The sequence below is a fragment of the Amblyomma americanum genome, chromosome 8, assembly GCF_052857255.1.
Source record: "Amblyomma americanum isolate KBUSLIRL-KWMA chromosome 8, ASM5285725v1, whole genome shotgun sequence".
In the NCBI taxonomy this organism is placed as follows: domain Eukaryota; kingdom Metazoa; phylum Arthropoda; class Arachnida; order Ixodida; family Ixodidae; genus Amblyomma; species Amblyomma americanum.
Window position 1 is genome coordinate 65,058,842 of NC_135504.1, and position 27,849 is coordinate 65,086,690.

Below are 27,849 nucleotides of genomic sequence, written 5' to 3' on the forward strand. Positions count from 1 at the left end.
GTACATGAATGAAACATTTTGAGCAGAATATTTTGCAAGCTTTATTAGGGTCTTTCTCACGTCATGTAGAAAAAAATATCTTGGCTCCAAATAGGGCACATAAAGGGCAAAAAATGACTAATAAAGCTTTGGCCAAACTAGGAATATCATTGAAGTCAATAAGGTAGTACTGCTAAGCCCATTATGGCAGAGAAGCATGTGGCTGACTTAGTGTAATCCAGAGACTGCGAAGAAAAAATGCATTTGAACATTTTGTTGAAATGTTTCCGCACATATAACAAAGCTCCAGCTTTGACACCTGGATCTCAACGAGCAGTTCTGAAATGATATGGTGTGAATGTGGCTATTTCTGAAGAGCCTGCAAAGAAAAATACAATAAAAGATTGAAGTGCTCCACCAAATGCGTACACTAAGCAAAACATTAATTTTGCATTACACACACTCCCTTATCAGAAAAAGCATAATTCCATATTGCCACTGGATGTTAAGACTTCTGGTATCTAGGTATTTCTTCACCACTCTGCGTGCTCCTCCACTAAGTCTCATGGAAAAAGAAAAGGACACAGGACAGCAACTTACGGCTCCTGTATGACGCCAAGAATTCAATATAGCCCCCAAAAAGACTAAGCATAACCATTTGCAAAGCCAATGTTATTTCTATGAGAAATCTGGCAAAAAAATTGATTTCGATGTTTTCTGTGTACTCTTACTTTCCCTAAATTTTGGCCAGCTTAACCCTATGTATCCTGTCAAGCCCAATTAACACAATTTCATTTTGCTACTCACCTTCAGACCAGTGCCAGATGACAGTTAACACAGTTGCTGCAGCTGCAGCCACACTCCTTCAGATGGATATGCCAGTGTGAATGATGAGCCTATCTTCAGTTCAACCTGGTTGAATAGAGGCCAACAATGTGCTCTCCTCAAATGCTTCACATTACTGCTACAAATTTTTTGATATCACGAGTAAAAAAATGTGACTGCACAAAAGTGCATGTAGCATATCGGTCATCATGGCCCACTTGTCTTGGCTGACTTTCACTAAGCAACGATACACAAAAGAACTGACAGGTCTCAGGCAAGCCGATGTTCATGAAGTACGTAGACACAAAATGTTTGAATTCATTTTCTCTTTCTTGCAAGAGACACTTGCATGCATGAATCACCATGTGGAATGCCAAGTAAATAATTTATGAATTTCTTCTTTCAAGCCGTTTCGGCTTCAGTTTTAACAGCTAAATGGCGACTGAGACATCAAAGTTCGGGTTGGTTGGCAGAGCTGTGCTAAGTTTTCAACTGCATGCTTTTGTCAGTGCTCACGTGCACTTTTTATTTGCCCGTCGGTAGCTTCATACAGAAACATTTAAGCATAAGCATGAATATAAACAGCAGCATGTTGGCGGGTTCTTCACAAAATAATAGAATTTAGAAAGGCTGAGGTACCCCGCAGCTCCATGGAGTAGAGAGCACTTCAGAAATCATTGCAGTCTGTGTAATCGGTGCACCAGTGATGATAAAAAACACAAACTTTAAAAGCCAAGCTTTGCTGATGCTGTCCACAGCTCTGGATGTTTCCGCAGAGACATGTGGCCCGTGATTGTGATGTGGACAGCTGCAATGCGCCTCAAAGAATAGAGGGGCGCATGACACTGGAGGGGTATTGATAGAAATGGCAGATACTAATTCGAGATTGGCCAGTTCTGCAAAATATACAGCTTAGGCTCAACAAGTCTGATTCAATCTGGAAGCTCTGTATGCCATAGTTTTCTGGCCCTTACAATTTTTTGTCTCTGAAACACCTGTGGCAAATTTATCACTCCAGTGTTACCACACATGTACCACTGCATTGACCAGCTAAAAATGAGCAGCATATAAAATAAAGAATGTTTTGCGACAGTAACTGCATTCAGGGCTTCCTCTATGGTAAATGGCATTATCAGCGGCGCAAGTACATTGTAACTCAAATTTTCCATTCACCTACTGGCTATAAGAATATTAACCAGGCAGGCCAGTTAATAGGGTCAATACAAGATGTTCCCTTTAAGGTCATATGAATCAATAGAGCCTGCAGTGAACACTATCATATTGCGGGGGGGGAGAGGGGGAGGGGGGGTGCTGTGTGAATCTCACTGTCGTATTTTCAAGCCAAAAGAGGGCGAACAAGTTTGGAAATTTTTTTCAACCAGGAGCCTTCTGGACAGAAACAACATTTAGCAGCTATCAAGAATAAGCCTTCAGCTGGCATTGGCAAGCACTGCAACCACTAAAACTCCACAGATTCTCTTTTTAATACCATATTTACTTGCAGAATGAATGCACTTTTTTCTCGAAAAATTACTGCAAATTTGGGTGCTGTGTTTATATGTGGAGTTAAATATCAAAATTTCAAGTGGTAAAAAACATGACCAAAGTAGGCTTTTGGAGTGAATACTTCTTGCACATACAGCATAGCCTTCATGTTAACACCTGTACATTATATAAATATTGTAATATTATATATTTATTACATCATATACCTTCATATTAAAACCCGCACAAATAACTTACCAAGCTCGACTTATAGAATTCAGCACGAATCCAAACCACGACAGATTGCTACAATCCTTAATATGAAATATCAAACAGAAAACCCTTTTGTGAAAAGGAATGGTGTCTATTTGTTTCCGAATTCCTTGCAGAGCATTTTTATTTGGTTTTCGTCTCGTGGGGAGAGGTATAAAAGTTTTGACATTCAACAGATGGAGCTTTGCATTATTATGTAAGTGTTCCAGTGTTTAAAAAGGGGCACCCGCTAGCATTCACTACCGCCATCAGCAGGCTGCATGTCAAAAGAAAGGGGTGCAGAGGAAGGAAAAAATAATTGCACTTTTTGACTGCCCCCCCCCCCCCCAATGTAGGGGCTCCGTTCATTATACGAGTAAATACAGTATCCACTTGAACTTGTTTTCCAAGCGCAGCCTTGCAACAGAGCCTCACTTCTTAAAATATTCCTGTGTTCCTTATGTCATTAACAAAAAAGTAAAAACAGCACTAATTTTTACACAAACCACACAGAAAGACCAGACAGGACGGGCGCTGTTCCAGACAGCGCCCGTCTTGTCTGGTCTTTCTGTGTGGTTTGTGTAAAAATTAGCGCTGTTTTTACTTTTGTTAACAATGTTAAACCAACTAGCCCAGCAAGAGGTACTGTTACACGAAGTTCCTTATGTCAACCCATGATTTTACAAGGATCAAATAAGCTGAATAAGAATATGGTCAGCTTGTCACAAAAGTCTATTCATTTCAGCAGACTACATGAAAACTTCTTAGTAAGCATCACAAGAATGCATTGTGCTGCTGAATAGAGAGTAATGTCTGTCTATATATAAATCGATCATCCAAATATGACCAATTTAAAGACATCTGCTCGTACATATAAAAGCATACCTTATGCCTCTCAGCATCTAGAGTCAGTTGGTATCTCGAGAGCAGCTTTGCCAAAGTTAGCTTCAGCACTAGCTGTGCAAAGCGCATGGCAACACAGTTGCGTGGCCCACTTCCATATGCCTGGTATGCCATTGGATCTGTCTTGCTTCTGTTTTCAGGGCTGAACCTGTATGAATTGATTCACACATGCTATAACAACAAATGTCAACGCTTGTAACGCGATGTACAAGGGGTGTTCATTTTACAGGAAAAAATTTTACAGGGTGTTGTGCACCTCTTCTTCGTCCATCGTCTCTGTTCGCGCTGTATTTTTCCTGTAAAATGAACATAACCCAACTAGCCCAACTTTCTATCCTAGTACAAGGGGTGGTTGGGAATTCTGTAGAATTTGATAGTCAATTTTACTACCTCAAATTCGTCTACTTTTTAGAGTAATATTTTCATGCAGTTTCAGAAGCACAAATGTTTCATGCTTCCTGCTCAGACAAACATGATGATTAATAGCATAAACAAAGGTGTAGCTGGTGCGAGGACAACGTTCTTGAACAAGCAAAACCAATCCTGCAGGGCCATCTAGTGACTTGTCAAGCTTCAACAGCCGCTTGGGAATGGAACTCCATTTAGGGCCACAGTTTTCAAGTGGTTTCAGCTATTTCAAAGCAGATACTTGAAAACCACAGGCAAGCACACTGGATGTCCATAGTCATCAACCAAAGATGCCAAAGCTGCTGCCAATGAGAAATTCATGTGAGGAGAGACACAAAAGCTGTGAGGGGGCTTGTGAGTACACTTGATGCTCCACAAATTTAAGTGCTAAATATCCTACAAGACAAGTTAAACCTCGCAAAGAAATCTGCACCACGGATTCCCCGCCTCATGCAAGCTGGGAAAAAGTCCGCTCGAACAAAGTTTTGCTACATGTTTCTATGTTTTGTTTGTTTGTTTTTTCACCAGGCAAAATCGCGAAGTACGCAAATTGTTACCACTGATGAAGCGTGATTTCAGAAAATAGATCCAGAAAACAAGCAACAGTCAATGGGGTGAGGCAAGAAGGGAGACCGCCGTTCAGTGCAAGCCCACAGCTTCAAGTCATCAGCAATGGCGATGTCTGACAATTTCTTCACTCAAGAGAACGTGTTCGCTGCTAACCCATTCAACGAGGGTGAAAGAGTAACAGTAACATCAACCGCTTACGTGAAGCCCTTCGCGAGCCTGGTGTTCGACACTCTCAAAGACTACCACAATTGCTCAATGAATATTCTCTCGCACACCAACCTAAGAACAGCCCTCATTCCATCTTCTGGCATCCAACAGTGGAAGCCACTGCCTAGTATTCCCGAAATGTTGCCCCTTGCCACGTTTGGCTCTTCCCATGAGTAAAACACCAACACCTGCTACATTGAAAGGTGCATAATGAAGGAAAGCAGGTCATCGCTGCCGTAAACACAGGGTTGCAGAAGTTAAAAAGAGTGATTTGGATGCATGTTATGAAAAACCTGTACCACATAAAGAAATGCACTCACGCTAATGGTGAACACGTCAAGCAATGCTGACCGGTGCAATTCAAATGTCTCTTTTTTTTTATCAGCCAAAGCCAGTGGATTTTAAGAAACAATAATAGCCAAAGAGCAATAATAGACTCCCCTTACGAGGGTTAGCGTCACGAAATCTGCAAAATAATTTGAAATCCCCATAATTCGAACAAATTTTAGATGCCCTTCGAATTCAAATTATTAACAGGCGGCTTCAAATACCAGGAGCGCTTTTACCACACAGTTACAGAAGTCAGAATAAGCCAAGCACAAAAGGCAAACCCTTGGCTAATTATTGTATACGTTCAGGTAACCTGCCTTTCAGGAACAAATGCTTCAGGGTCATTCCACAGAGCAGGGTCATGGTGCAACTGGTATGCAGGGATCAAGACTGACATCCCACTAGGAATCTTGATGTCCTTGTATTGATATTCCTGCTCGCACTTCCTTGTGATGAACCTGTTACGGAAAGCATGCGAATTTGATGACTCGTGCAGTTTAGAATTCAGGGCCCCATCAAAACATGCGCTTTGGTCCCATAACATAAATATGAACTTGATCAAAACAGCCAGAAAATTGGAATGCATGAGGTTATATAACAAAGTTCTACAGTGGTAGTCAAAGCAACAGGCATATTATAAAGCGAAGCGTTTATCAATGCAGAATGACATGTAATGAAGCCTACCCGACAACAACAGGGTAGTATCGAAGTGCTTCCGAGATCACTTGATCCAAGTAGCGCATTTTGGATACGCTGTCATATGTTAAGCCACCCTGTTTGAAGGATATAGACAAAAAAAAAAATAACCACCAAGGTGTTAGATAACACACAATCTAACTACCATATTTACTCAAGTAATGAACCCACTCTTCACTTTAATCATTGAGAATTTACTTTTTTTTTTTAAGTGTTAAGCTTTGCTTAGCGTGTTCCTCAGTTTTGCACTGTCCGCAACACAGAACTTGACACTGCACCAAGATGGTGCACGCCAATAGCATCACGGCATGTTTATCTTTCGATGAAAGCTCCTGAGTGGGTTGACAGCAGTGCCGGCAGTGATGGCTTGCTCAGCGTGCTGCTGCACGCCCAGTTGCGTTAATGTATGCTTAGAAAGCTGGCAAGCACTTAAGCATCGGAGAGGAGTGCAGCAGTTTAAACCAGAACGCTATAAACCAGCCTCTATACTTGAATGCTACAGAAGAAGCTAGACCTTAAGGCCCCCCAAGCGATTTAGCGAGCTCGAGGTATACAGCGAAAATACCTAACCTTTCTCGCACCAGAGCGAACACTTAAACATTCGCATTACAAACTCCAAACCGTCCTGTGAGTTTTTTTTTACCTCAAGTAAAAAGCGTGCACCTGACCTTCGATCAAGGCCAACGTTGAGCATGTTCGCTGATCACATATACAACATTATTAACATGAAATGGATGAAAAAATAATCTCGTTCTCAACTGAAACACACAGTGCTCAGCATGAAAGAGGGTATGTTTTGATCTTCTTGTAGAAGCAATGTAGAGTTTAAACGAAACCTATGGTAGTCACCTCACATGCAAGGTAAATCAAACTGCCTGCCTTGGTGCTCTCCAGTACCAAACATTTGTCCTTTTCGGTGGGTGTCATTGTAATTTATCTGCAGTCTCACAAACATTTCAGATAAATCAGGACTGGAACATTTTCACTGAAGTCACACTAGAGCACCAATCAAAGCCGTTCAAAAAGGTTCGACTTTTCAAAGGTTCATGCAAAACTATTGCTTACCTCAGCTTCCATCACAGACAATATTTCACTTCTCGTCCGCTCCTGTATATCTGGGTGCTTTGCCAGCAAATATGATGTAAATGACAGTGTAGTGCCAGTGGTTTCATACCTAATAAATTAAAGATTGCTCACTGAGTCATTAGCTGCTACTACACAAAACCACAACATGCAAGAAGGTACAGTGAGTAAAGAGAAAGTCTGAACAGTACATTTTCATGACAGATGCCGTTGCTCCAAAATCTTGGCATTTTCTGATGCTACTTGCAATCATAAGATTTTCATGGACTGTATTACTATTCAAGTTCACATGGTGGAATTAGCATCTGGCAATGATGCAACTTGCAATCATGTGTGCAAAACAGGGACACTGTATGCCAACTTGCGCATAATGCCAGCCGTACCTTAATTTTGCTCGAATTAAGCTTTATTCAAACGAATTTTAGATTGCTCCTAGAGCCCAAATTATTGACAATGCTCAGTATGCACAAACCAGCAGCTTGGCTATTGGCAATACTGCTGCAGCGAGTGCAAATAAGGTAAAAAAAATTGAGCCATCTATTGCAATTCGTCTGAAACATTAGTCAAGGTTATACACTGACTCTAGATGTCCACAATTATACTAAAAAAGAGTCCAAAGAATAAGGCATATCTAAAAAATTTTTTTCCTATTCGTTTCAGATAATGTTGGTAGCGCCACCGAGACACAGATACAAACCATGCATACATTGGCACTTGGTGAGATTCTGTTGTTCTGTTGTCTAATTTTTTAATCGCACTTTGAGTAAATGAACTTTTGAGTCATGCCCATGCATAAATCAGTAGGCCCCTGCCTGACACTGGTTGCAGCTCTTGTTAGTTCGAATTATATTTTGGTGTAGCATTAGCCCAGTTCTATCAAAAATCGCCTATTTGCCACAGCATGTTACAAGCTTAATGGAATGGTGTGGTTTGGTACAAATTGCACAGCATTCCCACCACTGTACCGTGGCGCAGCTTTTGCGGATGCCAACAATTCTGCGATTTTCAATCACATTATACACATGCATCACTCATAACTAATAAACTGTCGTGCGGCACTCCACAAAATTGAAGTGTTTACTTCACTTATTTGCTTTGTATGCTGTGTTTACTTTATATCAGTTTGTTAATACAGAAAGTGCCCCTGCCAATTAGACATATGCTCGAGCTATCAGTTTCAGTAACTGCAAAATGCAGTGCATCTTATCTGCACCATAACAGAAACAAAAATGCATATTTTGCCCCAATTTTCTCAGAGGAAAGGGTCTGAGTTCTGCTACTGCCAAATATTAAAGAGAGGCCATACAACTGTCCAGACATTGCTTTGTATTAATTGCTTGCATGATTCCTGTTTATAATCTTGCTCCCGTAAATAATTTTAAATAAAATATTCTACTCAATCTAAGCAAGCAGCATTCGTATTTAAATATAGGGCACACATTATCCTTTTCACCTTTTGATAACGCTTCAAGAGCAAACTGCTCTATAATTGCATTTTGCATATCATATACCTATCAGAAATGTCACCAGTGAAGCAGATATTAAAAATAACCCTTAATAAGCTCAAGCAATCTGCTGGACAACGAATTTCATGTATTCTTTGTTTCTTCTTTCACTCTCGCCTTCCTTTCATTCTTTACGCTCCATTCCTTACCATCCCTTTGAGTGCCCACCCAGATGTCAGACAATTATTGCCCCCATTTCCTTTCCTCAAAAACCAATTTTTTCCCATGAAGTGGCACTAATACTTAGTGATGATAGCAATGGCTCTTTATAAAATAGTGATGCACAGGAATGCTTAACATAGATTTTTTCAACAAATGTCATGAAAAAAAACTGCCCATACAAAACATAGGCTCACCTAGCCTTCGTGAAGTGTAAAGATCAGCAATACAAAATCAGCAATGCATTATTGCTGCACTAAAGTAGGACCTCACTATTGTAAACTCGCATGCAATAAAAACACGAGTATAGTAAAGTGAAACTGCGGTCCCATTGCACCTTCCACAGACAACTGTCATTTTTTTCGTCTATAGTAAAGACATCCTTAATAAAGAAAGAGTTATAGTAAAGAAAGCTTAGCTGTGGTGATGCACTTCTTGCAGAATGATGACGTCATGGGACCTGCGCAGTCTATAACATCTCACAGCAGCGTACACGCAAAGGCACAATCGCAAAGCGAACAGCCGGAGACAAATGAATTTCGAACAATCAAACGGCGCCCTTCGAGAAGGCTTAACCACCGGGCTCATGAGCTGCTGGGACAAGCCAACTTTTCGAAGGCCTAGGGGCTGTGAGGCAAAGCATGTGTCGCCCACAAAAAAAAAAAAGGTGGCTATTAACGTGGAAAGAAGGCCACTGAGAACAGGAAGGCAGTTGGAGTCCAGTGAAGTGCAGGGAGAGGAAAAAAGGAGGCCAACGGTCACAGCAGCGGGCAGCGAAAAGCACAATGTGGCAGCAACACTGCATGGGGGGGGCTTTGCTGCCCTTCACTGAGGCACGCACGTTCCCTTAACATGTTCACTACATCATGGGTCAAAGGCGGGTCACATTGTGCGCTCCTGCTGTGCGGCATGAATATTGAGTGGTGGAATTAAGCTGTGGGACAGACCAGCTTTTTCAAACAGTCTGCAAAAGACACACATGCCAGGTTGCTATTGCCATCTGTTGTCGGTTCCAGTAAGTTGACTTCGCTGGATGCTCACTGGTGGGTCATGCCGCGCCCTAGAAAATCTAAGGGTGGCCCACTGATGGGCCACAACGCACAGGGATTTGGGATCCAAAAATCACATCCGCAGTGAATGTGTTAAATAGCACTGAGGCCATGCAAGATGATGCAGTGTTCGTGCAAAGCTTTCGTTTTTGATATGTACTTAAAATCCCCACTCGTATTGTATTCATGCATATGTTATATCTGCACAAATATCGTACTTCCACAAAAGTTGCAACAAAATTTAAAACGTGATGACATAAAATGTGATAACAGAAAACAAATCATTAGCCTATAAGGGGATGATCAGAGAAGATGGAAGGCATTTCTAGGTGTTTCTTTTAAACCAACACTGTGTGTTTAGCCAAATTATGAGACAGCATCCACCCTGAGAGTCTTGCCATCACCATGAAGTGGTACAGCATAAATTTTTGCTGGTCGAAGCGACTTTACCATACAGGTGTTCAACTGTGTAATAAAACCTAATTTCACAAGCATTATCATGCGACACCTTCTTACTAGAGCCAATATACAATGTTTCGATTGTGTGCAAAATTCACTACACTCACCCGGCAACAAGGAACATGACTGCATTGGACTGAATCTCCATCGTGGTCATGAATCGCCTCTTGCGAATGACAGGAACGCTTTCATGGGCTGAAAGCAAAAGCGACAGACATTCAAGGCCCTAAGACCACCAAAAAGTGCCCCATTAGAATAAGTTTTAGTTCAGAAACACAAATCTAGTCAATTGTGAAGCACGTGCCCCACCTGAACTTGAATACAAAATTTCTGGAACAGTTTTCAGATAATTCAATGAACCTCAAACACTGAACCTCGTTTTTTTTTTTTTCTGTTATCAATGTCATGCAACGCAAGTATGCATAATGGAAAAGAAAAGCAAATGACTATTTCATGTGATAGTTGATGCTATGCTGAACAAAGGACCCAGTTCCAGTGAAAACACAGTTAAGCCTGTTAATATCACAACTGACAGAATTCACATCACTCCATTATTATGAGCAGTTGAAATGGTCCAATGAAAATCCCATTTAAAATTCAGGGCATGCGGACCTTCTACCATCTGCCTGAATTATTTGACATGTCAAGCAAGATGACAGTCCAGTGGAAGGAGTGCTTTCATTGAACATCTGTAATGCTCTGTAACATTTTTTCATGTAAGGGGAATCACTTGCACCTTCAGTGCGAGAAGAAATCGGCTGCAGTGTTTTATACACATCAGTTTCATCAATCACTCGATTGCTTTATAATAGCCAGTATACTTCCTTTCTCGGTCAGCCTCAAGGTGCAGTTGAAGAGATATGTGCATGTTGTGGGAGCATAAACCTGTGCCTGCTAACTGGATTTGTGGTGTTCCATTAGTTTTAGCTCCACCACTAATGCCTTTTCAGTTCTGGATATGACAGAAGTAAACACCCACTCATAAAAATCATGAGAGGATTTTCAGAAAAAAAACACTAGGTTTTCACTGTAATCACAACAGCCAGTTTTAAACACATTGCACTGCTTGAACCCTAATCAGTATTGGATCCTTTCCTAATTCGTAAAAAATTAAATAATGCCAAGTATGGCTGCACTTCACACCGGGGAGGTGACTACTTTTTTTACTGTCCCTCCACATGTGCAGTGTAATCACGACTCCTTGATCCTCCCTCGCCTTGTTTTCCTGTGTTAAATATAAATCTGGCCATCTGAAGCTTAATACTGCGAAAGGCCATTCAAACTGAGCCCTCAGCATTATAGCCTGTAGATACAGACTTTCCACATACCATTGCTATGGGACAGCGCTAGGTCTTTTCTCCCAATTCAAACTTATAAAGGAGCACTTCCAGTCTGCAGATTTGTGAATTGAAACTCTCAAAAAAACAGCAAGCAAACTGCATTTCAAAGGTAGCCACAAGAATGTAAACAAAAGCACTCTCAAAGCTGCCATCTCAAATGCAAACAATAGTAAGCCCCAAAAAACTCATGTCTTGAAATACACATACAGTGGGATCTGTATATATCGAAATCAAAAACGAATGTTTATGAGTTCGATATATCGTGTAATTAAACATAAAATTAGCAGTAAATTTAACACACTGAGCTGGAAGAAATGTATATTTGTATGATGGCCACTTATTGCGTGCAGATTACCGAGTGAAATAGTAGTTTTTTTTTTTCTTCAACTTCAATGCTTTGGAGAAAACACATTTTTCGATTTTACTGATAGACTCCGAACAAGTGAGACCACCGCCTTCTTCCTCTGTAAACTTCCCGTGGTCTCAATATCATTGTCTGCAGAGACACAAAGTCACCTGCTGCTGTTCCATCACAAATAGCACCAGAAAATTCGAAAAACTGGCTCCACAAGTCATAGAGACTTATGATGCCTTCATTGGACTCGCCCAACAAAGAATTTGCTCCATCTTCTCCGGGAAAGCACAGACCAGAATGTCGGTAGCAATTCTGTACAGCTGCATTTCTGACATGACTCCATGACGCCCTCAACACAGACAGGGTGCCTAAAAAGATTTTCATGTCCCTTGCAGTCCTCAGGTTCTGTAGCCGCCTCTCAATGAGACGTTATCTGTCGCCTGCATCGACTGTCCCCTGGTTCAACGGTTGAATCACTGATGGAGCGTTCGGTGGCAGGAAGCAACCCAGGAAACGTGTTAAGCACGCATCATGGAGATTTCCTTTTTCCGATCACCAGTGGTCGAAGGTTCATTGATCCATCAATGCTGGTAGCGTGATGAACTGATATTCTAGCCTTCTTCATTTTCCCACTGTGAAACTAGTCACAACATGCCAGCGTCTTGTTAAGAAGCAACTGCCAAAATAACGTGGCTTCATCTGTGTTGAAAATATTGCGGGGCTGGTACCTTGTTGCTTTGTCACCCCAATTTTCTTAAATATATTTCTTCATTGCCCCGATGCCCACAGCAAGGCTCTCACCAGTGGTTGCCCTGCTGACAATTTTGTGGCATTCTTTACAGCTGTGCAGCCAACCAGAGGCATCGTGGAAGTCAGGTTTGTTCAGAACAAAAGGAAAGTCTTTTACTTTTTGCTTAATAATGGGGCTGGAAACAGGACTGTTTCGTTATCGAACGTCGAGTAACTATTGGTTCACATCTGCTTCAACATCTCCACATGCAGCTGTGTGTACACGTGTGACACCGCAAGCACCGGGTCTCTTCTTCGCTTTTGCCAGAACACCAGTCTTGCTCTTCAAAATGGCACTCTTACATATAGCTCTATAGTACTCAGAAATTGTTCGGTATAAAGGATAATTCGATCTAGCCAAGTTTGATATAACCGGTTCAACTGTAAACTACAGCACCATGCACAGAAACAATCACAAACAACTCACATGTTTGAGTAATCCCTTCCTCTTCATGTGGCACTGTCAGCTGATGCACATCAATGGGACAGTCAGCCTCTTCCTCTGCATTCAACATCAGCTGCAAGAGGTCCTCACGAGAGGCCTGCATCAGAGATGGACCACAAGCTTTCTAGCAGCATTTCACTCTGTCCAAAAGTTGCACATGACATTGCAATCTGGACCAATCTCAACAAAGATCGGTGCACGGAATGCAAAATTTCAAGAAATGCAGCATTCACAAGCCCGCTGCGACATTGTAAATGACAGCAATGTTTGTTCATTTCCTTGACAGTGAATGTCACTGTATGTATTACTGTTGAATTTAATATATTGCCATTATCAAGTACAATTATGATAAACATACTCGTACATAAAACAAATTAGTCAAAAAGCAGTCACTGATGCTTCCGAAAAAACTGAACTTGCTTGATGGTTCAAGGAGGACAAAAAAATAAAGTTTGAGCTGTGTTATAAAAAGTAACAAATCCCTTAACCCTTTTGAAAATTTTTCTTGTTTCCAACTCCTGCTTGTGTATTTCTTCGCAAGTGCCGTTTTCATTCCATTAAATTGATAGCTGATTCTGTGTTTGCTAGTTTAGGTATAGTAAGTGTCCCAGCTAAATGTAACTGCATTTTTAAAAAAAAGAAGGAGTCTTCTGGGCAAGTGAAATCAAGTCAGTGCTGCTGAGAGTCATGTGGCCTAATTATCGGTATTTTTTTCATTCTTCAATGTTTGTTAATTCGAGAAGACTAACTAGCTAGCTTTTAAATATTGTTTTTGAGAAAAAGTGTCAGTTCGAAAGTTGTTGATCACCTTGAAAAGCAGCTGGCTGAAATGTTTGCAACAAGGTACCATTTACACAGCTTATCTTACCAGCCCTATACCAAAGCATGTGAAATTAGTCTATCACTTGAGAGCAGTGCTACTTGTGTGCCCCCAAGATGCAATATAAATTCCATAGCAAGTGAAAATGCAAAGCCCTTTGCAAAGATGATTTGTTTTTTTCTCTGTTAAAGTAGCACCACTGTAAAATGCTGGATTTTGAATTTCAGATGCTCTCTTTTAGAGCTGGTAAAAAGAGCTGCGTGAACAGTATCTTGTTGCAAACATTTCAGCCAGTTGTTCTTCAAGGTGATTTGCAACTTTCATATCGACATTTTTCTCAAAGCCAATATTTAAAAAGCTAGCTATAGCTTGCAATAACTATTAAAATAACTTTGCAGAATGAAAAAAAAAATGCAGCAGGCTTGTCCACATGACTGTCAACAGCACCGAGTTGGATTAATTTGTCGTCTTTTTAAAAACTTGGTCACATTTAGCTCATACACCTGGTACACGAAATTTGTTTTTGTTAGGACAGCCTTCAAGACATCAAGGCACAATTATTAGCAGAATTGACACCTGAGCTAGTTGGTTTTTCATTTTCAAAAATTATAGTTGTCCTAAGTGCGCTTTATATAATTTTTGAAAAAGCACAAGTATTAATTTGAAACTAGTTGCAGCACAATTGTCAAGAATAGAGACATACTCACTTCTAGCATCATCACAAAAATTTTGTTACAGCCACACTGAACTGTGTACCCCAAAATTGAGACTGCCCATATATAGTCATCCAAATGACCTGGCTAAAGATAATCCCCATGAGAGGATAACAATCAAATAAGTTCAATTTCTATTAAATTTGCAAGTGTGAGACTTTACACTCTATAGAATCAGCCCCAGTTGTCCACTAGTGCAAGCTAGAATGGTGTAGGCAAGATGTCCAGCATTTCTGAACAGCCATTTAGGTTTGCAGTTCAAACACATTTCTAAGAAACTGCCATAAATGATGCAAAGAGAAAGGGAATGCCACAATAACACGGAGCTAGTTGCCAGCTTCATGCAGCCAATAGGCCCACAAGAAAGTGAGTTACCAGCTCACAGGCTGTGGCGTTTCTTGTGCACAGTGCCACCTATACAGATAATCTTGTCGTCTAGAGAAGACACAATAACATTCATAGCCGCACCTTTCAGCGCTACCACCAAGCTAAGTACCTTTTTGTTCGCTCGCCTTTCTTCGATGATTGAAGCCAGGTTGTTCTTAATATAGTCTGTTGGCACCATCACAGGGTTCATGTCCCGAGAAAACAGAAACTTCCACAGGAAATGAAACTCTGGAAAGCAGTCTGCAAAAGACAAAACAAATACACACTCTGCTGTGCCAGGAAATATCGATATAGAATGGCAGAAAAATGTATGAGCAATAAACCTTAATTTAAGAAATTTTACTGTACTGTACACCACTTGAACTATACCACGGCATCAAAAACTGCCACTGTCAAGCTCACATTGAAGATAACGACAAGTGAAAGCAACAACTCTCCAGCATGAACATGTACGACCGCTTTGTTCCATTGATATACGACAACACGACAAGAATGTTACAGATTGGAGCACATGAATGCCGGTTTGCCATGAAGGCTGTATTCCAATCCATTCATTCTGTTTCTTATTCAAGGTATAATGCAGCTGTATGAATGTACTGAAATTTGCATGAAAACAAAATGATTAAAATGTCAGAAAAAAGCCCCAAGTTTTCAAATCTTGCTTTTTGTGAGTAAAAACAATACTTTTCGAAGAAATTTAGCCTTGCCTAGACAGAAGAGTATCCTCCTGGTCAGAGGCAGAATTATAGGTTGCTCTTTGAAGCGGCAGTCCCATTTGAACCACAATATTTATTGGACTTCTTTGATCAACAAAATGGGGTTCAGCTTGACTTTCCTATGTAAAATTTCTCACTTGGGAGGGGCGACTGATCTCCCCCCCACCCCCTCCCTTAAATCCACCACCATCAGAGGTACTCTGAAAACAAGCTATGCAACTAAGGTCACTGTTTAGCAAACAAGGTGATACAGTCGCTGACCGATTTTTCGGACACGAAGGGACCTGAAAAATGGTCCGAATAATCGAACAGTCCGGAAAATCCGTGAAGTACAAAAAGATCACTTTATTGAGATGAAATCGGCTTAAAAAAGTCACTGATTTTACCTTGCAGCAAATTTCTCTTGCTGGCAACGATTTGCGCCTGCATTTGTACCAAAGTTGTGCTTCCACTGTACACGCTAGACAGCAAGGTCACGGCGTTTAGTTGAATACTTCCCAAGCTTCTTTGATGGACCCGGCGGCACCAGCGGGGTCATGTTGTCCACAACCCGAGTGTGCACCACACCGCTCGTCAAACACACGCAAAGGGAAGGCACTTTTCATTCAAAGCTGTGGAACCGCCGGACGCCATTACAAAACGGTGAATGGATGTAACTTCGTGAAGACGGAGCGCCACTCACGGCTACGCGAAGACCTCCTTTACGCTTTAGTTAGTTAGGTTGGCTTCACTGCATGGCCGCAATGTAGCGTGGAAAATGAGTACGAGATGGAAGAAGCCACTTTCAAGCATACCCCCCCCCCCAATCCCCCTTCACCTCGTCACACCCTTTCACAGCCCTTGTGCTGCCAGCAGGTGCTCAAGGCCATGCAGCTGAGTCGTCTCCATGCACGAAAAAGTTACCGAAGAGCATAGTTAGGACGAGCGCCACTTGCAGGGGCGGGGTGTACCGTTCAACATATCGAATGATCGATGAAACTGGAGTTCGACTTAACATGAGACTTTCCTATACTTTTACACAGGATTTTCTAGGGGATAATCTTTGTGTTCAATATAGCCAATAATTCGAAATATCCGGGTTCAATTCATCTGGGCTCGACTGTATTATAACTTATGTACCAATTTAGAACACATGGTACATTGAAAGTACTGCATTAAATTTAAAATTCCATTCATAGGTGAGGCTTTAACCAGTCAGTCTGTGAAGTTATTGATGATGGAAGAATAATGCAGCCTAACGTTGAAACCCTTAGATTAGAGTACCCAGGGTAGGTACCAAGCAAGCTGCCCCTTTCGAATTCCCTGAACCTCACAGGTTTTCCCACTGATTTCCATTGAAGTTCCCAGTCCAATGAAGAGGTAGAAAAATGTAGCCACAGATAATGAAGATTATATGCGAGCCATTCACAATAAAAAAAGCCATTAAAAGGAGCTGTGAAGAATGCACAGAAACAGGTTTCCTCTAACTGCTTAAAAGAATATTTTCTCCTTTCCTCAAGAAGTCTGGCCCCAACATGTGACTTTTGAAGCAATCGTCAATCTTCTTTTTGTGCTCTTAAAAGAGTGGGTACACCCCTTTATTTCTTTATGTTAGAGTAACCGATGTTTGCAGCCCCTCTTTCATATTACCCTGCAACTCCTCTCAGAAGGCACCCTAGGGGCATTGAAGACCAATTGAACCGTAGTGTCTGTAATTTCTACCCTATAGTCAAAGGTTCGATCAAAATTTGTCTGTTCAAGTAAAAAAGTGACAACGAATTACAGTCACCAATCGAGACAAGCAACGAAGAAAGTCATTTCAGAACCCATAACGGGTTCCTTGATCATAATGAGGCGGACAAGACGAATAGGTGGCATTTTAAAGGCAAAATCTCTGACGTAATGACTGGGTGCAGATTAGTGGCATGCTTCCTGCCGTGCAGTTCACAGTCCTAGTTGTCAATTATATGAAGGATGATTTAAGAAGTAGCAGCGTTGTCAGATTTTGTTATTTGGCCAAAACTGCTGCACTGTCCTCTACATCCAGTCATTACGCCACAAACTTTGCCCTAAAAATGCCACCTACTCGACTTGCCCGACTCATGCGATCAAGGAACCCGTACAGGTTCTGAACCGCCTTTCTTCATTGTCCGACTTGGTCAGTGACTGTAATTCGTTTTCACTTTTCAATTTCTACCTTGCATACCCCGCCTGCTACTGGTAGAGAATCGTACACTACTCTTGTGCAACAATAGGGTTCTCTCTCAGGTTTCCAATAAGGCCCTCTTTGTTTACTGACCCCAGCCCCTTCGAAGAGCTGGGGATAAAGACAGAAAAAAAAGTACCTCTTCACGATCTTGCAAACGTCGTTAAAACCCCAAGCATCTAGCCTGGGTTTGTTTCCATTTTTATGTGGCATATGAGATTGGAGAGATTCATAAACAAGTGCTCTTGAGCAATGACATCGAAAGAGAAGATTCTGATACAGCTGTACAGAAACACAACACCACACAACGCAACCGAGAGTGCATGAAATCCGAGCACTACTAGTTCTGGCATTTTCTGCCAAAAGCACATTTTAGTGAAACTATTCTAGCTCTTTTGTCAGCTCAAGCTCACTGAAGAAAGTGGTAATGAGTAAGGAACCTATTAGAAAGTGCACTACTCACACTGCGAGCGAGAAAAGGAATGTGACACCTTATATGTATGCAACGTAAAGAAGAGCCATGTTGCAATGCTGCTAACCATCGCGTTAAATTCAGCCAATTACTTTCCCTGACTTAGCCAGTTGTCAAACGGTACCCCAACAGTTCATTCATTCCTCCCGGTGCACAAAATTTCATGAATAAGTACCAATTTTCCCAAACGGTAGACACCCATGCATCCAGAAGTCTTCAGTGATCAATAAAATTTCACAATATATAGGCAATTTTTGCCCACAGAACATGCTTACTTGCAAAATACATCAGCCAGCCTCTGCGATATTCTGCGAGTCTATCCTGGACAGAAGACAAGAGAGTGTCAGCTGCCGAGTCGCCTTGGCTCTGCTGGATTCCTGTTTCAGTGCCAAACGCGGACCGTGTTATAATGTCCATGGATAGCTTCTGGAAAAGGTGGCGCATCTCCAAGGCACTGGTATCTTTCTGCTTGGCCGCAATGACCTCCATGAAAGTGTCAACACAGTTCTCAATGAGTGCAATCATCTGTAACAAGTGCAAAAGTGGAGGCAATTTTCACTTCGTACACATCAAAAAGCAACGCACATTTGCAAACTGTGGCAATGTGAAATAATGTGAAAACATGTGAAATCAGTCTGAATTAACCAAGCTACAATTAAAGGATGCCTCTTATATTCACAATCAATTACTTACAACTGTTTTAAATGTAAACCAGCACGAAATATGAATGTCGCGCCACATCACATATGTAACATGAAAAGTCGAGAATGTTGAAAAAGATGTGTGCCGTTGCTACCTCGACTAGGACTAAAAATCCAACTATGTGAACTGCGTGATTCCAAGAAATTATGACTTCACTACTCTTTGCTCAACTCCATTCAAATTAGCCCACACCAATTCAAAGACGCGGGCTCAATCCTGGCCACGGCGGTCGAATTTCGATGGAGGCGAAATTCTAGAGCCCCGTGTGCTGTGCGATGTCAGTGCACATAAAAGAACCCCAGGTGGTCAAAATTTCCGGAGCCCTTCACTACGGCGTCCCTCATAGCCTGAGTCGTTTTGGGACGTTAAACCCCCATAAACCAAACCAAACGACACCAATTGAGGAGTTACATGTTATAAAGGAAGCCGTTACCCCATGTACTAATCAACAAGGCGGGTACTATCAACGTTTTAATAGGCACTTCAAAAGAAAGATTTCCAATGCCCCTGCTGAAACACGCAACATAACAATTACTTTGTTCTTCGCTTTCAAATCCACCCTGTTCCATCTATTCAGTCTTACCTGGAGTACTGCAGAAAGGTACCTATGCTCAATACATCACTTATCTTATTATATATAATGCCTCTGACGCACAGGCAAACTCAATGACCATTAAGTTAATGCCCATCAAAATATTCTAGGGCATTCCGGGTTTGCTGCTGCCACACAGTGAATTTCAGCGATCATTGAGAAGTTAGCATGCGATCTGAGAGATAGCGTTAGGGGTAGCAACACTGACTGAAAACATGAAGCGAACCAGTAATAAAGTGAGCCTAATACTGAAATACTAATTGGTATTTTTAACTGCAAGTTTGTTCAAAAAAAGCTATACAAATACTTCACAGTTCAGCACAATCCACAGACAGCAATGGCAGGGTGATCATAAGCAACAATGTGCACTTCGTTTCAGAAGAACTCATTTTCTGCCACAAATCAGTGACCATCTTTGTCTCATTCACAGCTATAGCACTTATTATGGAGTACTTGTTTGCCTCGGTTGTCTCAAAGCACACTAAAAAATGAAAATAAGTGGAACTCACCTGCATGTCGCACAAAAAAAAAAACAGCATCAGTTTGTTTACATCTGAGCATCGAACAGTCCATGGAACTGTCATTTTGAATATTGAATAACAGTAAGTGAGCTGGTGAATGCAGTTTAAAATTTTGCAATCAAATAAGAAAGATTTTCTTTATTTGTTCTGAATTCTTATAATTGTTTTCTACAACTTTACTGCAGGCAAGGCTGCTCTAAAGGTTCCTTGAGATTCCAATGGCCATTCGCAAACCTTCGTTGAGTCGATCCCTATCGACTTAATGGCCATTAAAACCACCGTCTGGCACTGGCCTATCGCCAATGAGTTCGATGTCTGTTGACTCAATGGGCATTTAAACTGCCCATGTGACAGGCGTACGAGGAAGACTGCTGATGCCAAGCAGTCACATTTAATTGCCCACTGATGACTGTGAAACAAAAAAATTGGAAATTGAAAAAAAAATTGAAAAAAAGCAGAAAAAGAACAGAACTAACAAAGTGTGATAAAGTATGCTTCCACAGTGTAAAAAGGGACCCCTACAATTCACCTGAAAGCTACGTTTTCGACTCTTGTAAGAAATATACAAACACAAATATTCATTCCCGATTATTAATATTAACCTGTCTTGGAATCTCCCCACAATTACCACCTGCATTATAAAAGCACACCTTCCTGAAGCACAAACAAGAAGGCAAGCTTGACCACAAATTGTCCGGTTGTCAAACTGAAATCTGGACTTCCGTGTCTTGAATACACTCATTAGGACGCTGTTAAATTAACCAATGAGTTTTCTATTTCGCCAGCTTTTCAAAGTTTGACCAAATGAGTTTTTACTTTTTTTCAAGTGCTACTGGCCCTTCCATATTAGTCTAATACCCCCCCAGACACAGATTCTCAATAGATGCTTGTTTTGGCCTAATAGGCAATTAGAAAAAAAAAACTGTTGAAGAAAATAAAGATGTATATTTACATTCTGGAACAAATATCTATGTCTTATGGATGCTATATTGCTTGGATGTGTTGTATGTTGCGCATTAACTTTTATGGCTATACATCACTGCAGTCATTCTCATCAGTGCTCTTACGTATCATATCTGAATATTACTCCAAATCTGTCTGTTTCACTGTTTCAGTTAACATCATAATTCCCAAAAGAATATCATTCATTTTTCATTAGAAAGGCCATACCCACACTTGCTCCTTGCAACAGCTACCCTATATGCCACAGAACAGCAAAGAATATGAAGCAATAATACCCCTAAAATGTGAAACCTCTACTGTCATCTATTACAAAAGAATAAAATATATATTTAACTAGCTTTGGTAAAATGGCCCTGCTTCACGTAAGCATTGATCCAATAGCTTTGAAAGCCAAATGGTGAAAGATAAGAAGGAAGATAACTATTTCTTGCTCTAAGCAGTTCTTGATCCTTCACCTTTTCAGTCTTCAACAGCCACACAAGAAGTAACTATAAAATTGTGCTAGCACCCTATCCCACCAAAACTGGCACATTCAAGCTTCTTTCTGCATATATACTAGACTGAAATTCTTCAACTTTATGCATCAGGCTAAGGAATGACAGTTATGCTAGCAGTTGCAATTAGTGTAACTGTTTGTATTCACTGTCCTCACAACTTGGAACTCGAGTCTACAGCATATACTAAACGAATAAATTTTGCAATGTTGGATGGAATTCATTAGCACTTGAAAGCAGGTACTATGCAAGCACTTTTCAAATACCGACACACTCTGTACACAGTGGAAGATACTGCCTTTATGTGCAGGAATTGTTCTGCAAGTCAATTCACAGTTTCTACCTCAGCACAAGCAAAAATGCTCAACGTAACTGTCCCCAGACAATTTCATCCAGGAAGCATGCACACAGAAATGGACACCTTAGTTCAGCTGTCTGTAAGTGTCATACATAATCCGCTCAGAGCACATTGTCAACAGAAAACTACCAAACAATGCTTATGCTCTACCTATCTGCCCAATTTCCGTGCCTCAAGAAATAGAATATTTACACTTTTCAACTTAAAAAAAAAAGAGTGTCGTTCTCTGTACAAAACCACGGGTACCTGCGTGGACTTCTAGGCATGGCTAGATCAGAGAAGGCCGCAAAATTAACCAGTGTCAAAGTTAACATAGGTCAACTGTAGTAACGTTGACATCATCACACACAGCCAACTACAAGATGCCTGCAACAACTGTTCAATAAGAGCACAGTAATACTGGCAACAAAGCATACAATGGGAATGTTCTTACACATTTCATGGCGCTCGATTTGAACGCTGGTGTCATGAGGCTGCGCATCTCTTTCCATCTCTCACTCGGCGCATTGGTGAGACTCATCTTGCTGATGCGATGATGACGTGAGGTTACAGATACCACCTAAGCTAACACACACATAGGAAAAAGCACAAAATATGAAGTAGCACAAGTGGTACCTTGATCCTTAACCAGTCCCGCTGTATGTGAAAAAGTGCAATGCCGGTAGACATTTGTCACACTGAACACTTCAGCAGATGAATTCTGAAAAAACACCAACAACGCATGCAATCACAAGCATCCCTCTCAGCTGCATTCTCCGTCATGCTTATTAGCATCATGCTTCGAGAAGTTGGCTAGGAAAGCACAGAACAAACTCTGTTTTTGAAGCGAAAGCTTCACTACGCTAGGTTTTCAAGAGGACAGCATCACTGCAGTCACGTGACAGGTGTCACATGGTGTCATGGCAGGTGTCACATGGCAGGTCATGTGACCAACTGACGTTATCACAACCTGCCCACCGTGGCAGGTGGCAACTGCCCCACCAGGCATTTCATCGATGCTTTACAGACAATCCGTTCGGTAGTGTGTGTGGCATCTGTGAACGTAGCCATGCAAAGGAAGTTTTCACTGCTCACCAGGGTTAACCAAGTTTAAACCACAGCGAATTTTTTTTTCCAAAAGTATGCATTTGCCACAGGTCAGTGCTAGCACATTAATGACGGTTACAACATAATATGATCATCATCATCAGCAGCAGCAAACGCCTGGCTTAGCTTACTGCATGACAAAAACCTCCAATTAATCTCCAATGAGACCTGTCTCACAGCAGCTGTAGCCCCACTGGCCCCTCAAATATCTTCACCTCACCTGGCCATCTGGTTCTATGCCCCTTTTCTCAGAATCCACTCATTTTACCCTGAAAGTCCATCAGTTACCTTTCTTTCACATTCGATTCTAAGAAGGATATCATAAAATCCAGTTTGTTCTTTGACCCGCTCAGTCCTCTTCTTGCCTCCTCATGTTACCCGTCATTTTCCTTCTATTGCTTCTACCGTTAATAGAAATTCATCTCTTCAGCAAACGGCCATTTTGAATGTGCTCTGCAGCTGTTCAGGACAAACTTTGGATTCCGGCCGAGTAGCACAAAAAGTGAACCCATCGGAGGACACTGAGGTTACTCACACCTCGACTAGCAAAGTTCCCAAAGTCCTTGACCTGAATCTTCCGCAGCAAGTCTGTGTCTTTCACAATCAGAACTGGTGTCCCACCATTATAGAAGCTGCGAAAGAAAGCACCCACGAATCAGAACATGCACTTACATCCTACCCTCAGCTTTTACATTTAGCCTGACCAGATGACCAAATTACAACTTCCATGCTGCCAAGGCTCCCCGTTTCAAAACATGAGAAAAGCAGGTATTCACCCCACAACGTCTCCAAACTTCTTAATCCAGTCGTCGAATGCCTTCACAGATCCCTGAAATACCATGCCAGGAAGCGTAGGGCGATTATTCTTTGTCACTCGACAAAGTACAGCCATAGGAATGCTGCCCTGCTTGTTAAACTTTGGTTCTAGTAGGTGTCACTGCAGAAACGCGTTGGCAGCCACGTCAGGAGACGGTGGACACATGTTAGAGTAGGACAGCAGTTTTGTTAACTTGCACAAGGAAAAGTTACACAACGCATTTAAAGGAAAACTGAAGACAAAGAGAAGTTTGCCTGTACAGTACGCTACCATTAGTTCAAACTTCAAGGGGCCAGCGGTTTGAATTATCAGACATGCACCTTAATTAATGTGATACAAGACTAAATGTGATTTGCGTTATGGAGATCTATGCACAAAATAGTACTTTTAAACTACATCTCTATGAAAACATTGCTAAAAGCTTTAGCATAACATAAAATATAGGTGAAAGGCACTGACATGTTTACTCAACCAGATCTCCAGCTGGTTGTGTGGTTGAAAAAAAGGCTATCAGTAATGCACTGGTATCTCGACAGAGTAAAACCCCGTTAACAAGAGACCTGAAAGCCCTGGAAAAAATGACCGAATTATTTAAAATTTGAATCATCGAATGGCTACCAAAAAACATCCAGAAAACCACTCGCATCGCAGTAAATTTAATTGATGAAAATAGAGGCAGTTATTGTCTGCTTTTGAGCGAAAAGTGCGGAGCAGTGGCAATTTTTTGCAATTCTGTCATGCTGAACTGCACGCCTACTGTCGGTAAGATCAAAGCGGAACTGCTCCAAAATGATAAGAAGGCCTTCTGTGGACTCCTTCAGAGGTGTGACGTGGTAGCTATGGAGCCCCCTCACAAGCGGCAGCATTCATGTAATGAGACTTTGCCAAACAAACATCGAGCAGCTCGATCGTGATGAGCGAGCATTTTCGGCCCACACGACCATGCGTACGGAAGCAAGGGGAACAAACAATTGTGCCGGAATGGTGGGGCGCCTTCTAGAAAGAAAAAAAATACCAGCAACGTGCCAATCAACATCCTAATGGCACTCAGCTGGGTTTGGCTTGCTGATACCCGGCTGAAAGCTGCTATCGCCGAGGGCTAATAGCAAATTATTATTAGCATAATTTTTCGCTAATTTCCCACTTTGATCAAACCCATCATTAGTAAACAAAAGTCCATCACTTACGCTTTCCTGGGCTTCAACAATTGTTAGCTTCTTTTATACAGCTGTCATGATAAGACCTCTTACTTCCCCATCCTTGTCTGCTCAATATCATTCAGTTAATTTGATAGCAACACCCCTGTTAGAGCTTGAAGACCAAGCTCAACTCATGTGCAAACATTTTTTATCTATGTAGTTGACAAGAGTGGCTTTTCAGCATATACTGCGATCAAGAAAACTAATTTCAGAGGCCTCTGGTTTTCAACTGTGTCACTTTGGATTCATTTCGAACCATTAGCCCTTTAAGGCGCTTTGTACACAATTGTGTACGCAGTCTCATACCTTTTTTCTGACAGTGCTCACCTAGCAGTGATTTCTTAGTTTCGGGTGAATTTAGCATCATTCATGTCACAAAAAGGTTGCTTTTTTTAAGCCCTACAGCAAAAGAAGTAAATGATATTTTACAAAACAAAGAGCTAGGTCACCCACCATTTGTGTGGACACACAATTTGCCACCTGTTATAAAATCAATTTTTATTTAATTAAATTCCAAATGAATAAGTGTCTTTGAAATATAAAATTATTACACTACCTGTGTCATGTTTATCAAACAAATCCAGGCATTTTGATGTTTATATTTTCAATCAAAGTGACACTTTGGAGAAATTTTGCACATCGATGTAAAAAGTTACCTGCTGGTATTTCCGCTTCAAAAAAAAAAAAACACATTGTCCTTTTAAATGTGCCCGTGTGCTGTGCAATGTCAGTGCACGTTAAAGATCCCCAGGTGGTCGAAATTATTCGGAGCCCTCCACTACGGCACCTCCTTCTTCCTTTCTTCTTTCACTCCCTCCCTTATCCCTTCCCTTACGGCACAGCACCATTCAGGTGTCCAACCATATATGAGACAGATACTGTGCCATTTCCTTTCCCCAAAAACCAATTATTATTATTATTATTTTAGAGGTCAGAATATACTATTTAGGTGGGCAAATATGCTTTCAACATTGATAAAAATGGTGCCCAAAAGGGTCAATCCTGAAAACAGCTGCTCGCAAGGAAAATGGCTAAAAAGAAAATCCCCCTGAGCAGAGCTGTAACAAAATGCGATGAGTAGGAACTAACAAAGAAAGAAAAGACAAAAATGTAAATGAACCATTCACAGCTGTGTCAGTCTTGAACCCTGTCACCAACAAGCATCAAAATGGAGGGCACAAAGGATAGATATTTTCCTTGGGACTTACTTTCTTGAGAATTTCACTAGTGTTTCCAGAAAAAAAGCTTGGTTCAGGTCCCGGTACGCCCAGCTCTTTGAACAGCAGGAACCGCTTCCGTCGTCGCCTTTTTTGCAGGGAAGGATCATAACAGTTTTAAATTTATGTTACATGCAATGAAGATAGCAAAGTTTAAAAAATTCCACAATATGATTTGTGCAGTTTACTGCATCCCCAGCAATCATAAACGAGCTCTGACCCAAATATTATGTGCAATCAACACAAAACCAATTTTCGTGCTAGCACATATTTGGCAGAATCAGAATATACAGCAATTATACAGCTATGCTAGAAGTGCAGTCTTTTTTTTTTTAAGAAAAAATGCCTAACTTTCTGCTAGTAACACTTTACACTTTATGGTGCATCTTTTCCTTTTCACTCAGTGCCTGTTTAAGAACCTCAGTAATTTTTAAAGCTTTACCACCCACTAGTACAACTGTATGCAGTTAGCTAGAAATTGTTTACCAGTACACACTGGGCACAAATTTAATGATGCAAATGTAGGTATGAATTTAATTTTACATTCTAAAGATGCCTAAAGTCATAAAAGTTTCTAGAAGGCTAGGAAAGCCCAGATGTTAGACTTTGAAATGCTGCACAGGTATTAACCAGCAGAGCTTGAAGCAAATGTCAACACTACTTCACGAGTTCGAGCCTTGAAACAGTGCAGTATAGTACACCGGCCGCTCCACTCATTACCTCACTGTTTACCCTCAATGCCCTTGACCGCACATTGTGGGAGGTGTACAACTGGTTAGAAACCTGCCGCATTTACGGCTGCACTGTCACTTTTAGGAAACATACCATAAGAACTCATTAAAATCAATGCATGTAAGAGATATGCTAACATGAAAAGCATGGTTCACATTGCTGTACTATCACCGAGCATTTTTTACAAAAAAAAAATCATCTTGAAGATTTGCTGTTTGTTTCGTTCACCTACTAGCTAAGGCTTCCGTTTTCAGTTTCGCGAATCCGAACATTTTTGCCAGGCTCATTTTATTTTTTTCTTGATTAAACAGATCTGATCGTTGAGCACTGTCATGAGCCTTTCTTTTTTTCTTTCTTCGTCCTCACTCGCCATCAAATGAATTTATTATATTTGTTTGCTTATTGCGGAATTTGAATTCCGCGCCAAACAGCCGCTTGTCAAAGGCTGCGAAGTCCGCTTCCGAGTTGCGTCGTTTTGTCTCCGTTCCAACTTCGTCGCTGCTTTCACATTTCATTTCACTAGAGTATTTGTGCAAAAACACGCCATCACGGTTATTACACGCTGCCACAACTTGTGAAACAAGCTCTCTTGAGTGCGGCATGAAACACCTTGCATCAGATTACGGAACCGGTAGACCCGCAGCCTACGACTGACGGGCGCGCTACCGCGAATGACACTCACCAGATGTAGGTCGAGAGCAGTGTTATCAAAACAGCGATCCAAAGTGACAATGCCATGCCTTCGCTGCTCACGGATGCTCGGCGACACGTCGAATTCACTCTCGCGCAACACTCAAGCGCACTGATGCACTCAAGACCCTCGCCGCGGATTATCTGCAGGGAGCGATCGGGTGAAAGGGGCACAACCGGCGCGACCTTCGCACACTCGTGTGAAAATTACTCCGAGAAGTAACGTAGTGCCTATAGTGTGATTCCTGCGGTTGTTGAGTTAAACTTATGGCGAAACATAAAAGTACGGCTTTGGTGATCTCGCCTAGCACTTATTCATTTTTCAGAGCTCTGCATTGTTGTAAAT

At 41.3% G+C, this 27,849-nt stretch overlaps 1 protein-coding gene across 1 annotated transcript; it reads right to left on the minus strand.

Moving 5' to 3' along the window:
* Positions 1–23: 23 nt before the first annotated feature.
* On the minus strand, positions 24–27,655 carry LOC144101800 (cytochrome P450 3A11-like). The gene is made up of 15 exons (XM_077635016.1): positions 27,496–27,655; positions 26,073–26,169; positions 23,625–23,677; positions 23,384–23,480; positions 22,196–22,321; positions 18,408–18,657; positions 14,869–14,999; positions 12,822–12,936; positions 10,018–10,105; positions 6,721–6,829; positions 5,644–5,732; positions 5,277–5,417; positions 3,427–3,592; positions 787–891; positions 24–358 (listed from the first exon to the last, which is right to left on the minus strand). The coding sequence occupies exons 1-14, from the start codon at positions 27,549–27,551 to the stop codon at positions 811–813; spliced, it is 1,599 nt and encodes a 532-aa protein (XP_077491142.1). The 5' UTR covers positions 27,552–27,655; the 3' UTR covers positions 24–358; positions 787–810.
* Positions 27,656–27,849: the final 194 nt, after the last annotated feature.